Raw genomic sequence first — 13,285 nt, 5'->3', positions numbered from 1 at the left:
AGGCAAGCTGGGGAGACGCCCTGGGCCCTGCGGTGTCACCTCATGAAGACCCCAGGGAAAGCGGCACACAGACAGCAATCCCATCCCTCAGGCCAATTCACATAAACCAGAGTCGCTACCACACTGGACTCCATGCCAGCAGGGCCCGGGGCTCTTCCCGACATGGCAGAGGTCACGTCCAGAGCCCCCTATCACATGTGCTCAGAACGTTCCAGGTGCCTAATGGGTGCAGCCTGGAGAAGGTGGCTGTCACCGAGTGTGGGTGAGGACAGCGGGGGGGTGTGGGGGGGTGACAGCTGCCGTCCAGGAGCCAAAGGGGACTCGTTGAAAGGGCTCGGACTGATTCTGAGAAGCCACAATGCTGCCAAGTACACACAAGTCATGGCAAAGTGGATTTGGCCCAATGGCCAATTTTTTCTTTGAAAAAAGAAATCTGAAAATGGAAGCTTTGCAAGAAATAGACAGCTGAGGGAGGAGGGATGACGTCCCCAGGCCTGGGGGTGACCAGCAAAGGAGGAAGCCTTGGCCTGAGTTCCCACGCAGAGGCCAAGGGCACCCCCGCAGCCTCACACTAGACCTTGGCACCGATGGGAGGTCAGGCCCACTGGCGCGGCTGCCCACGCACACTGAGCTCTGTGGGCCTTGGCAGTGCTGTCCCAGGCGGGGCACGGTGCCCTCGGTGTACTGCAGAGACACTGCCACAAATGGCAGAACTAAAGAACCATCCTGACTTCCAAAAAGGGGAATGCCTCAAATTCAGGAAATGGGACATTCTCAGGTGTACGAGCACAAAATGCAGGCTCCAGAAATAAGGCGAGAGATGGGTGGACAGGTGGCTGCAAGCGCCAGCCACTCCACAGCCCAGCACAGGGCCGCCCTCCTCGGAGACCAGAAGGGAGCTGGACATGCATGTGGCATGCACGTCGTTCAACCTCTTTCAATCCATGTACACACGTGCACATGCGGCTAATAAATGTTAAGAAAAGCAAACAAAATCCTGGTCTTCAGAAAGGTTTTCCAAAGGAATCGAGAGAATGCTTTTTAGACTCATATGTGGCAAGTCTTCCACACTTCACTGCAGTTGGCAACACCATAAAAACAAAACAAAATGAGGGCTGGGGATGTAGCTCAGTGGCACCACACCTGCCTCGAAAGTGTAAGGTCCTGAGTTCAATCCCTGGTAGCCCCACAAAAAAATATATATATGGTATGTTCAGGACCCAGAATGCGGCTTTGTCTATTATTTATAAATATTTGCAAGATATTTGCTCAATAAATCTACTGGCCACATGCAAAGTCTAGGTCTCCATTTGGCTGAGCATGTGCTCACTGCCACCCTGGGATAAAGAAAGACAGTGAGACACCAGCCTGGGCCCAGGGGCCGGGACGGCACCCATGGTGTGCACAGAACAGGTCCAAGTTGGCCGAGATCCTCGAGTGCTTTACATAGTTAGGGTCGACTGCAGGGACAGTGTCTCCAAGGCCCGAGGGAGGCGGAGGGAGCCCCTCGGTACAGCCAGACCTGCTGCCATAGGGTACTAAAGGAGGCAGGAAGAGCCGTCACTCCGCACACAGCCGCGGGCCTCACAGGATGATCTTCGCACAGTCAGACGTGGCTACTGTTTGAAAGGAAAGCCCTGCCCATATGCGTGGAGTGCACCCTGGGGCCTGAACACCTGGGCATCGCTGTCACGGTGTTTGCTGTCTGTGACAGCTTTGACGAGGTCCATAAACCCACGTGGGGACTTTCACGAACTGCCTGCTACCTGTGTGGAGTCTGAGTTAGTCTCCTGGGGACAAGCTGACACACGGGACGGTGTTCCTAAGAACCACGAGGCCAGGTCCCCTGCGGTCCCCAACCGCGTGGGTGCTATGTTCCCACACGCAGAGCGACTGTCAGGCAGCAGTGCAGGCCGTGGGGCCGCTGTGGCATAGCCCGAGCACCCAGCAGGGAAGGATGCAGAGGGGAGGAGACAGGGACCCTCCAGAGACCGAAGGATGGGAGCCAGGACACAGGCGGAGTGGGAGGCTGGCCGAGATGCCGGAGGGGACCCAGGCCGGGAGCAGGGCAGAGCGGCTCTGTCGGGGGCTTAGGCGGCCAGCAGGAGGCTGCCATGGTGCCTGCTCCACAGAAGAGACAGCCAGCGCTCCCTTGGGAACCCACACGACCCCGACGTTAGGGTCCCTCGGGGCACCCGCTGGCTCCACGCGCAGTCCTGCAGGTCAGGGGCAGCGGACACCACAAGCTGCCCGCCATCCGTGAGGCACACACTCTGGCCGTGCATCCATCCCTCCCAGACAGGAGGCAGCCCAGGGCCCCAAAGCTGTGACTTTCCTGACACTGCAGCCACAAAAGGAATGATTATATGTAAGAGCCACACTGCATTTAGAGCATGACTTCACGGGACATGACCATATTCCAGTGTCTTCCTTAGGTTTATTTAGGGTTCCAAAAAGGGAAAAATAAAAACAGACAGTGGCCTGGATAGCAGGCCTGCTGATGTAACCAGGAAGCAACGAGGCCACGCGGACCAGGCCCCCACGCTCTCACGAAGGGGCCCGAGCTCCCTTTTCTGGGTGGGAAGGGCGCAGCAGGCAGGGGAACCGCAGGGCACCCACAGAGGGCCTGGGGCGAGAAGTGAGTCCGCATCCTTCCGGCCCACACCCGGCCCACTGATGGGCCCAGGCGGCTGGGGCCCCATCATCACCCCCAGGGTCCGTGCGCCGGCAGGCATCTGCCTGGGGCCTGGGCCCCGCAGAGCTGGGGGCTGTGGCTTTAAGGAGCCGCACAGCCAGCCGGTCCTTGTGGTCTGCTCTTAGCTGTGCTGGCTTTGGGGTTTTTTGATCCTATTTCTATCGTGGTTGGGTGCTCCTGGATCTTCAAAATAGGAAATGTCAGCTCAATGGATTGAGATTATTTCTCCAAATTCCAAAGCGGGAAATCTTTTTCAGCACCATGGCAGGGGTACAGCAGAAGGCTTCCTTAGAACTGTGAAATTAACTTTACATGCCAGGCATGCTGCACGCACCCATCATCTCAGCACTCTGGGAGGCCGTTGCAGGAGTCACAAGTTCAAACCCAGCCCTGGCCACTTAGTGACTTAGAGAGACCCCATCTCAAAAAAAAGCTCTGGAGATGTACTCAATGTGAAGGCCCTGGGTTCAATTTCCAGTAACGCACTCCCCTCCCCCCACAAATTTAATTCATGGGCACAAACTAAATAAAAAGTATAGGCTGCAGTGCAGACACAAGCCCTCCCACAGTAGCTGTCCCATGCCTGGTGTCTCTGGTCCCAGGGCAGAATTCAGACAGCAGCAGGAGGAAGGCAGGGAGGGGGACAGGGCCCTCCGAGAGGGACCCTGCTTTGGTCTCCTGTGACTAAAATGCAGGCAGGATGCTGCACAAGTGCAAGGACCTGAGTTCGATCCCCAGTACCAAAAAAAAAAAAAATGCAGGCAGGAGCGCAGTGTAAGGACTCGTCCGTGAGAGGCTGCGCCCACAGGGCGTCCAGGAGGCACCAGGCGCCTTACCAAGTGCCAGGCCCAGACCACAGCGCTGCCTCTGACCCTCTAGGCTGTCACGTCCCAGCCGGCATGGGCGTGCAGGATGCAGGCACCGGACATGGGCTCCGGGCCTGGGACAGCGTCCCTCTGCCCAGCTGGCACCCGACTGTGGGGAGCTGGCCGGGACCCAGAGTGCAGTGTGTAACTTCCCCAAATCCACGGAAGTCCCCTCACGGGGCGTGTCACGTCAACAGGGCACAGCGCGCAGCATCCCCACACCCTCCTGCCCCATGAGGCCGGCCCTCAGCCGAGTTCCCTGCTCAGGAGAGGACCCGGAGAAGAGGGCAGACTCAGCTCCCATCTCTGCCCCCCGATGCCCTCAGTCAAGGACAGGTTCACCCAGACCCCAGCTCCCAGCTCAGTGCCAACCCAACCTGCAGGTGGCCACCCTGCCGGTCTCCAAGGGGTGGCTTCAACCCCAAGCCCGGCACCACAGTGCTCCCTTGGGGCTTCACTGTCCACGAGAGATGGGCGTTACACCACAGCCACCTGTGACAGCTGAGCGGGAGGGAGGAGAGAAGGAACAAATGGAGTCTTGGGTTTATGCCTCAGGGATGCTGGATGGACAGTCATGTTTTGAAAAGGGACGGAGTGACGGGTGTGAGTGGGGTCGGCACGTGCCTCGCATGGGGAGACCCTGGGCTCGATCCCAACCCCATCAAAGAAACCAAGCTGGACATCCGTCCTATAGTTTACAGCTTCCCTCCTTAAAGCAGCAACGAGAGCTTCTAAACCTGGTGCTGAGAAATACAGGAAACCTCAGCCCTTCCTGGAGGCTGCCCGGGCCGACTCAGGTCCCCGGGACACCCACCGCCTCTCGCTCCCTCGGTTCCAACCAGGGTGGGACAAGTGTTTGTTCTGCGACTCCCTGTTCTGCACCTGTCTAGAGCGGGTCCCGGGAGGGCAGGGCCATTCTGGTCACAGCTGGCACCACAAGCGCCACACGGCCCGGGATACGCAGCTGCCGGGGACAGGAGGTGGTGGAGACTGACTGGGAAGCCCAGCAGCTGCGCCTAGCTGGAGCTGTAACCGTGGAGGAGGCTCAGGTCTCACTGCAGGCCCAGGGCTCACCGTCTCCATCCCGCACCTCCGTTGCCCTCTGCCCCTCCTCCCCTCACCAGCACCTGTACTTCCTGCTCCCAGGTGGGGCCCACGGAGGCCCTGGGAGAGAAGCCGGGAGCGCCCCCAGGCCCAGGAACCGCGCATGAGAGCAGAGAACCTGCGTCTCCCAGGACCCCGAGGCCCGCAGCTCTGCGAGGCCCCCGCTGAGGCTGGCTGCCCTGCTGGGACCCCTCCCGCGCAGCCCAGGGTCCGCGGAGGCGGCCACGGGCACTGTCTCACCACAGGTGGGCACGTCCTCCTCGGCGGACGAGGTCTGCTCCTCGGTGGACGGCTTCTTCTTCCCCAGCCCGATGATCTTGGTGATCCTCTTCCCGGCGACTTTAGGCACCGTCCCCTTGGCCTCTGCTTTGGAGCTCTTCTTCCTCTTCACTGCCAACAGCAGCAGCAAAACCAGATGTGAAATGAGAAAAATGACACACAAAGCACCACGCAGCCCTGCTCCTCCAGCGTCCACCTCCTGCGCAGCCTGAGCACCTCCGCGGTCGGCGGCTGCGGTCCGGACTCAGGGGCCAAAGCACGACACAGGGCTGCTCTCGGGCACTGGGCCCCACAGCCCGCACATCCACCCTCCACACGCAACACACACTGCACACGCAGTGCAGGCACACACCTGCATTGTCACAAGCAAAACCCACACGCGATGCGCAAGCGGCACTGACACGTGCACACAGACACACACCTGTGCACCACAGCCAACACATGCTCCCACACACTGCACATGCACAAGCAGCACTGCACAGGTGCACGCAGGCACATGTCCATGTGTCACAAACAACACACACACGCACACGGGATGGACAGTGGCGGCAGCACCGTGTGCAGATCACACAGGGTTGTGTGGTGAGTGGCACTGAGGGTCGGAGTGCCTGCCCGGGCTGCTGGTCCTACAGGGAGAGCCCTCCAGGAGCCGAGGGCCTGCTGCTGCGAAGCCCGCCGTCTGAGGAGCGGAGGAAGGGGTGCAGCCACAGCCAGGCCCTCAGTGGGGTCTGCCGCAAATGGGGCGCTGGGTCCCCCTCCCCTCCCATCTGCTGGGCCCCACTCTGCCCCACAGGGGACTCTGAGACCCGCACTGCCTTCCTGCCCATAATGCTGTGCTCAGTTATGAACTGAGGCTCAACACATAAACCCCAACCCTGCACAGGAAGGGTTTCCAGCTTCCCCTGAAAAGTGGAGGGTCAGCTGAGCCTGGACCTACTCACAGGTGGACACACGTGTGAGTCCACGCAGGGTCACCACTCATGGAGCCCGAGGGGACAAGGCAGCTCCCGGGGCCCCAGTGCAGAGCGGCTCCACGCCCCCTGGCTCCCTGCCACAGCTCCACCTCTCAGCTCCTCTCCTACCGCTGGCTGTCTGTGACCCCGGGGACCAGGCAAGGAATCGGTGAGGTGCAACACAGGTCCACAGGTCAGAGGGCAGCCCCAGAACTGAGGTGGCCCCGTCCCTGCCCAGGTGTTGCAGCCGGGGCCCCGGGCCCCACACCAAGAGGTATGGGGCTGTCGAGGCCGAGCGCACTGCCCAGTCGGGGCCTCACACACCCTTTTAGGGCCTGCGGAGGAACAGAACACACACACACCACAAAGAACACCTCCGGCACTGCCAGGGTGCGCCTAGGCCCTGCTCTGGACACTTGTTCATGCCCTGCCCCATCCTCTCTCCATCTCCCTTCGGCCACCCCTCCAGCCCACAGGGACAGTGCCCTGGGGCACCAGCTGCACCCCCGGCTGCCACCTGCCCTCCAGGGCCTCAGTTCTGCTCCCTCTCTGCCCTGGAACTGCTGACAGGCCCCATGCCTGAGGGAGGCTATAGTTAAGAGAGGAGCCACACTGACTTTTAGGTTACACCTACAATCACCGACTGGATGTGCCCCCTTTCTCACTGCAGCTCACGCCCAGTGTCCCTGTAAGAAGAGGCTGTGTGCACAGAGAGTCCAGGTGAGGAGTCACTGAGGCTGCAGCCTGCAGCCAGGAGCAGTGGCCCCGCTGGAGACCAGCCCTGCGGCACCTCTGAAGAGAAGGCAGCCAGAGAGCGGGCATCTGTGGCCCACCCAGGGCCTCAGGCATTCTGCTCTGGCAGCCTGAGCTGGCCAATACAACACAGTCCTAGCAATCATGTGCTATTTTACATAAATCAGATTAAACCCTCATGTGATCTCAGGAATGACGCCTACAGGAATGACACCCTGCCCTCTCCCCTGTCTGGTGCACACCCGGAAAGCACCGAGAACCGTTCAGCGCCCCAGCTGAAGGCGCAGCCCCATCACCATCAGACTGGCATCCAGGGTAGGGCCGGCTTGGTGGCTCTGACTGCTGCTCTACCCCACCAACAGGGATAGCACCTGCGGCGGCCATGCCCCACTGTTGGCAAAGCGCCTGCAGGGTGTCTTCTACCTCCCCCATCCAGCTAAGCTCTGCCCAGCGCTGCGGCCGAGGACAGCAGTGTCCAGCTAGCACCCCCCCACACATGGCAGCCAGTCACCCTGCTGGGCCCCCAGGCTGGACTGTGAGGTCTCCTCTCAGCTCTCCTGCACTGGGCTCAGGAGAAAAAGCCGAAGTATGTACAGACGTGGGAAGGAAATCATCAGGACCTTCCTGGGGTACTGGCAAGCGCAAGGCAGAATCAAGTGCATGTCCCAGAACTGGAAATGATAGCCTGAACTCGGAGCCCCCAGAGGCCTGCGCCAGGCAGAGGACAGAAGCGTCCAAGGGCCCGGGCGGGCTGGGGACAAGAGTGACAGAGACAAGCAAGGCAAAGCAAGCTCTGCTCAGTTTATAAAGCCATAAATATCAGAGCCCCATCTGGAGAAACGGGAATCGAGAGCGTTCCTCCTGGGCTGTGGGAGGAAAGTGTGGGGCCGGCCCCGAGCCTGCTCAGCACGCGCCCGCAGGCCCCAGCCTCAGCATGGGGTGTGCAGTGCCAGAGGTGCCGCCACCCCGCGGGGCTGGGGCCAGGCCCTCACCCTCCCCTGCCCTGACGTCGCCTCAGCATCGGTGGATGTTTACTGCTCCCCCAAATGGCTCCCCGTCGGGGCCATGCGAGTTCAAGCAGTACTGGGGGTTGGGGCCAGGGCCCACGCACAGGTATATTCCAAGCCTTTCTCACTTTTTGAGTCCCACTAGGTTGCTAAGCTGCCCAGGCTGAACTTGAACTTATGATCCTCCTGCCTCAGCCTCCCAGAGTGCTGGGACTGCCTGTGTGTCTCCAAGCCTGGCTCACACTGCACTGGTGTCTTGAACCCGAGGGACTCCACCTCAGAGGAAGAAGCAGGAGCCTCAGGGCCACTCTCCTGGTTCTGGCCACAGCACTGTGGACGCCTGGGCCAGCAGGGAGAGCTGCATGAGTCACAGCACGGTGGGGAAAAGGAGCCAAGCTGAAATCTCTCCACGGCAGGTAGCCGGGAGCGAGAGGAGACAGGAGGTTAGGATGCCCCTGAGCCACCAGGCTCCTCGGGCGACTTTAGTGCCCGCCACAAGCAAAGCACCACACCAGGCAGAAGACCATGCCCAGGCCAGGTTGTCTTCCATCCCGAGGACAGAGGCTGCCCTGGCTGGTGCAAACATGAGGGTGTCAGACACTGACGTATTCACCTATACCTGCCGGGGACAGATCCGCTACTACACAGGGACCCCCGTCACACAGGCGCCTTGGGGGAAGAGCCTACAGCAAAGAACAGGGGCAGCCAGTGTCTCTCACAGCTCAGCAGCACAGGAGGGGCAGGCGTGGTGCACACCTGTCAACCCAGCACTCGGAAGGCTGAGGCGGGAGGATGGCTTGAACCTATGACTTTGAGACCAGCGTGGGACCAGAGTGGGACCGCATCTCAAGACAAAAGCAAACAAAACAATGAAAACAAACAAAAACAGTGAAGCAGGACATGGAGATGTTATTTTGCTTCAGGGAAAAATTTAAAGATAGCTTTGCAGGTCTGGACTGCACATAATTAGTGTCCCGGGGAAGACACAGACAAAACATCTCACTAACGGCCTCCGACAGGACTAAAATTATACTCAGACCAAACTGGGAAACCACGTACGGGGAGCAGACGGCTTGGCCTCCCGGCGTGACCCCTGTGTGGTGATGGCCTCACTGTCTGGGCACGGGAGGACTTCATGCTCTTTCCTGCTGGCCAAGGAGGGCGGTGGCTGGGGTTGGATCTGTCACCTCCACAGCCAAGGGCACGGGCTCTAGGAGCACAGAGGTCTGGCTTCCTCCACCACCCACTCTTTGCAGCGCTGGCCTCGGAAGCGAAAGTCCGGCTGCAGACCCAGAGAAGGCCTGTGCGGAACACACTGACACAGGGTTCGCACTCAGAATGTGCGGAGGACCTCCACGCTCCATCAGAACAGACCAGCAGGTAAAAACGTGGGCGGAGGACGGGCATCTCACCCTGGAGGACTGGCAAGGAGTGAGTGAGGACTCGCATCGCTGCCAAGCGCTGAGGGAGCCACCACACCACATGCCAGCAAAGATGGCTAGGAAGGTTATCTTCTAAAGGCAGAAGTGCGAGACCCAGGTGGGTGGAACCCGAGAGACCCAGCAGCGCCACGCTGGACACGTATGCACGTGACAGGGAAACTCGTGTCCACCCGAGTCTGCCCGGTGGTGTCCGGACAGCTTCACACATGATCACCCAATCGTCCTACGGCGGTGCCCGGATGCACCACTGTGTCTACCACAGGCAGAATCCTGCTCGGCAGCAGGAAAGGGCCACTGCTGGTCCCCACTGTGACGTGGGAGGCCGGTGGATGCACTGCCCTGACAATGAGCTCACCACAGCCCAGAGAGGCAGGCGTAGCTAATGGAGTGTCCGCTACAGGTCAACGGAGGAGGAAAATGTGGTGAACATGTATAGTGGACTATTACTCGGTCCTGAAAAGGAGAGAAATTCTAACACCCACTGCAAGGTGGATGAATTCTGAAGCCATGGTGTAAGTGAATAAGCCAGGACAAAGGGACAAGCCTTCTGGGGCCTTCCACAAGGTCCTGGACTGAGGGCAGTGGGTGGAGATGGGGACCGGGTTATGGGGTTTCCGTGTGGGAAGACGGACACGCTCTGGCGGTGGGTGGGGCGACAGCTACACAATGAGAATGTGTTTGAGGCCACTGCACGGGACACTTGAAGAGGGTCAAGAAGGTGAATTTATCATAAGAGTATTTTGGCATAAGTTTTTTTAAATTGAAAAAATTTTAAAATTAAATACGAGTAAAATAAAGACATTTTCAGACGATCTTTTTTTTAAGTTTTCAGAAATCTGCGAGCTTGGCCTCTTCCTTCGAAGAGGGGTAAGCTGAGGCTCATCCACAGAGAGCCTGTGCAGGACCATATGCCAAGCAGCGCCAGCTTGGAGGGGAAATCGGGTTCCCGTCTCCCTACTCAGAGCTCTCTTCCCGGACACCAGGCCCCCAGAGAGGCGCCGGCCACGCCCCACGAGAGCCCCGGCTGCCTCCGAGGTCACTCAAGGCGGGAAGGGCCGGCCGAGTTCACAGTGTGGCGCCTGAGGCACAAGCCCAGACTGTGGCCTGCAGGGTGGCACTGGGGACGAGAGGGACCAGGGGATGGCGGCCGGGGCTCCCCCCGGTCCTGCTCACACATGCCACACCCCACAGCTGTGCGCCAGTGCGCACACCGGGCTCAAGTGGGGCTCACCTTGCTCCTTCCCGTTGCACGAGACTCCGTTTTCCATGGCCCCCTCCCCGTCCGAGCTGGGTCTCTCTGAAGACAGCTTCTGCAAGCACACAAGGGCTGGGTTACTCCAACACCACAGCTGCGGGCCTGGGGCGCGGGGAGGCTCACCCGTGCGTGAAGGGAACGTGGGCCCAAGCCGCAGCGCTGCACGGAGTCCTGGGCTTTACTCCTGCATAGCCTTTGCTCCCGAGGCTGCCTGTGACTGAATGACCCCAACACTCAGATAGGGTCATGCCCACTTCATTCGAGTAACTTTCTTACAAACGATTCTGAGAACATGTTAGGATTACAAAAAACCCCTCATGGAGCCATATCATCCTTGCATAAATTAATATCCATCCCACCATCCACTTAATTTCCTCCTGCCACTCACTGATAGTGGGTGAGTGTCCAGCATCTGTTTGGGACACTCAGAGCGAGGGACAAGTCCCTACCGAAACTTCCAAAGAGGCGGGGTCCCTGACCACTTCCACCCAGTTCCTGGATTGAATGGGCATGATCAGGACTCTGTCGGCACGTGACTGAGATGCGGGCTTCCCACTGACCCCGCCGTTCCTACCCACAGCCTGTGGAGCCGTGGGCGGGGAACGGCATTTGATGGTGCCCCTTGGATCGGATCCTCACCCTGGAGCCGACATGAAGGAAATGTGGGTGATTCCCGGGACATGGGGACACACAGGCTCGGCTCACAAGGCAGGGCCAGGCGGTGCTGGCCGAGGAGACAGGAGCCTGTGACCCTGTGAGAGCCACGGTCGGTCAAAGAGCCAGGTGTGGAGGGCACCTGCTAGCCCTGTGGCCTCAGAAACCAAAATATGGAAAGGCGAACACTGGTCCCGAGGGCAGTGGGGGAAACGAAACCAGGCTGAGCTTTTGGAACAGCACCCTGATGAACAACATGAGTCAAAATCGGAGAAATCTTCTCGGGCAACAGGCAGAGATGCCACAAAGGTTTATGCAAAAAATATCAACCACTGGGTCATTTTAAACAGCTGAACAGAGAACAATATAATAGAGTGAGGGCAGGGCAGGCACCTGTGAACAGTCATGCAAATGTCATGCTGCTGTGGAAAATGCAAAAATGCTTGTTGCTTGTGATGATGTGGGAAAAAAGCAGCATAAGGAATTTTACTGCATAAAATTATCCAAACTGTAAGAGCAAGAAGACAGGAACAAGAAAAGGCTGATTAGGAAAAGGAGGGCATTGAAGAGGGGGCGCCCTCTCTATGGGACAGACCTTCGAGGGACTTTTCACCCCGTTTGTTTCTCCAAACTTTCTGCATTTTCTACAAAGAGCAGGAATTCGTTTTATTGCCAGGGAGAAAAAAGGTTGTCCTGTCAAAACATCAGATGGTGAATTCTGAGTGTGAGCTTTGGGGGTGTTTCTAGAGCATTTAAAACAGTGGATTCTGGGCGGGGCCCTCTGTGGTGTGGGTGGGCCTCGTCCAATCAGGTGAAGGCCTTAATAAAAGAACAGGAAGACCCGCCTCTCTGGGGGAGGGGATTTTCCAGCAGAGGCTCTGGGGCTTCCCGGGTCTCTGCCTGCCGCCCACATTGCAGATGTGGACTTGCACCTGCTGTGGCTGTGTGAGCCAACTCCTCTGAAGAGTCGCCTCCCCTCCCTACACACGTCCATCCGGCCTGCTTCTCTGGGGAGCTCCAACGAACACAAGGACTGACGAAAAAGGATCTGTTTGTCCCCTGGCCGGGGTGCTGAAGAGAGAGGCCTCAGAAAGTTCCTGAGGCGCGAGCCGCCAGCAGAAGACGTCAGGGCAGGAAGCCATGGGTCTCCATGGAAACGGCATCAACTGTGTACAAAGCACAGGCCGACGGCACGTGGTGTGGCCTCACCAGGCGCCATGCATTCTGGAAGGTGGGGCGAGCAGGCGACAGGCTGCCATCGCGTACAGACTGGGGGCTCCTCTGCCTTACGGGAGGCAGAGGGCGATCCAGGGCCACAGTTGGGTCCTGGCCTGCCGGGAGGCTGGTTTAGGAAGAGCCTCTGGGCCCAAGGAGTCAGCCCCGCTCGGCCCTTCTCCTGCAGTGGGCGATCTGCCCCAGGCCTTCCACACTGCAACCCTGCATCCTCACCTGCTGCTGGGAAGAGCCACACGAACCACGGCCTAAGAAGCGGCCGCCCAGTTAGCCCAAGGAGGCATTTCAGCGGACAGAAAGCAGGGCTACACTGTTTTTCACCTAGAAATGCTAAATTCTCTGGGAGTGCTATTAAAACTGGCTGATTCTGAACGTTCCCAACACGATGGAAATGATAAACGTCTGGTGGTGGATATGCCGAGTGCCCTGACCCGGTCATTACTGCAGTGCATTGACAGGTCGCGCTGTACCCCACAAGAAGGTAGTTGCCGCGCATGCCTCCGCCAAAGGTAAAAATCCATCTGCAAATCTCAGAACACTCTGAGCGAGCCCCAGCCCGGCCACAGGTCCCACTTGTGGAAGCTCCCGCCTGTTACCTTCTCCAGCTCCGCCTTCTGCAGCGGGGCGCTGGCCGGGGGTGGGCACTCCAGCTCTGAAGGGCCGCTGCAGCCGCTGTAGGCCTCCTTGATCACCTGTGGGGGGCAGAGACACCGACTGAGTCCACCGGAGGCAGAGGCCGCGCGGGAGAGCCAGACCAGGAGCGGGCAGGCTGGCACTCGGGGTGCAGGGCCCTAGCACATGAACCAGCGGGGGACTGTCCCTTCTTTCACTGACCATGCCCTCTGGCAGTGGGAGACAGAGCAGAGCAGCGCCTTCGAGGCTGCTGCTCCCATACCCTTCACCCCCTATCATTTGGGTCTCATCATAAACAGTAAGAGCTTTCAAAAGCACAGCGGCAGCCTGAAGAGCTGCAAAGGTAAAGGCAGTGCTTTCCCGAGGAGGAGGGCGGCTTCCTAGTAAGACCAAGAGACCTGGACCCCTTCT

At 59.1% G+C, this 13,285-nt stretch overlaps 1 protein-coding gene across 5 annotated transcripts in view; it reads right to left on the bottom strand.

Annotated features, from left to right (window-relative positions):
* Positions 1–13,285, bottom strand: part of Afap1 (actin filament associated protein 1) — a 111,176-nt gene that overhangs the window by 22,820 nt on the left and 75,071 nt on the right. For all 5 annotated transcript variants that reach the window (XM_013073041.3, XM_013073040.3, XM_004847337.4 and 2 more), the window contains exons 7-9: positions 12,838–12,933; positions 10,331–10,409; positions 4,906–5,055 (exon numbers count right to left, since the gene is read on the bottom strand). In XM_013073041.3, coding sequence (XP_012928495.1) covers positions 4,906–5,055; positions 10,331–10,409; positions 12,838–12,933 — 325 coding nt within the window. The remainder of the gene's footprint in view (positions 1–4,905; positions 5,056–10,330; positions 10,410–12,837; positions 12,934–13,285) is intronic.

The sequence above is a fragment of the Heterocephalus glaber genome, unplaced genomic scaffold, assembly GCF_053883595.1.
Source record: "Heterocephalus glaber isolate CG9 unplaced genomic scaffold, H.glaber_assembly_v1.0 deba00001509, whole genome shotgun sequence".
Classification (NCBI taxonomy): domain Eukaryota; kingdom Metazoa; phylum Chordata; class Mammalia; order Rodentia; family Bathyergidae; genus Heterocephalus; species Heterocephalus glaber.
The sequence above is the reverse complement of the archived record's forward strand: the minus strand, read 5'-3'. Positions and strand labels throughout refer to the sequence as shown.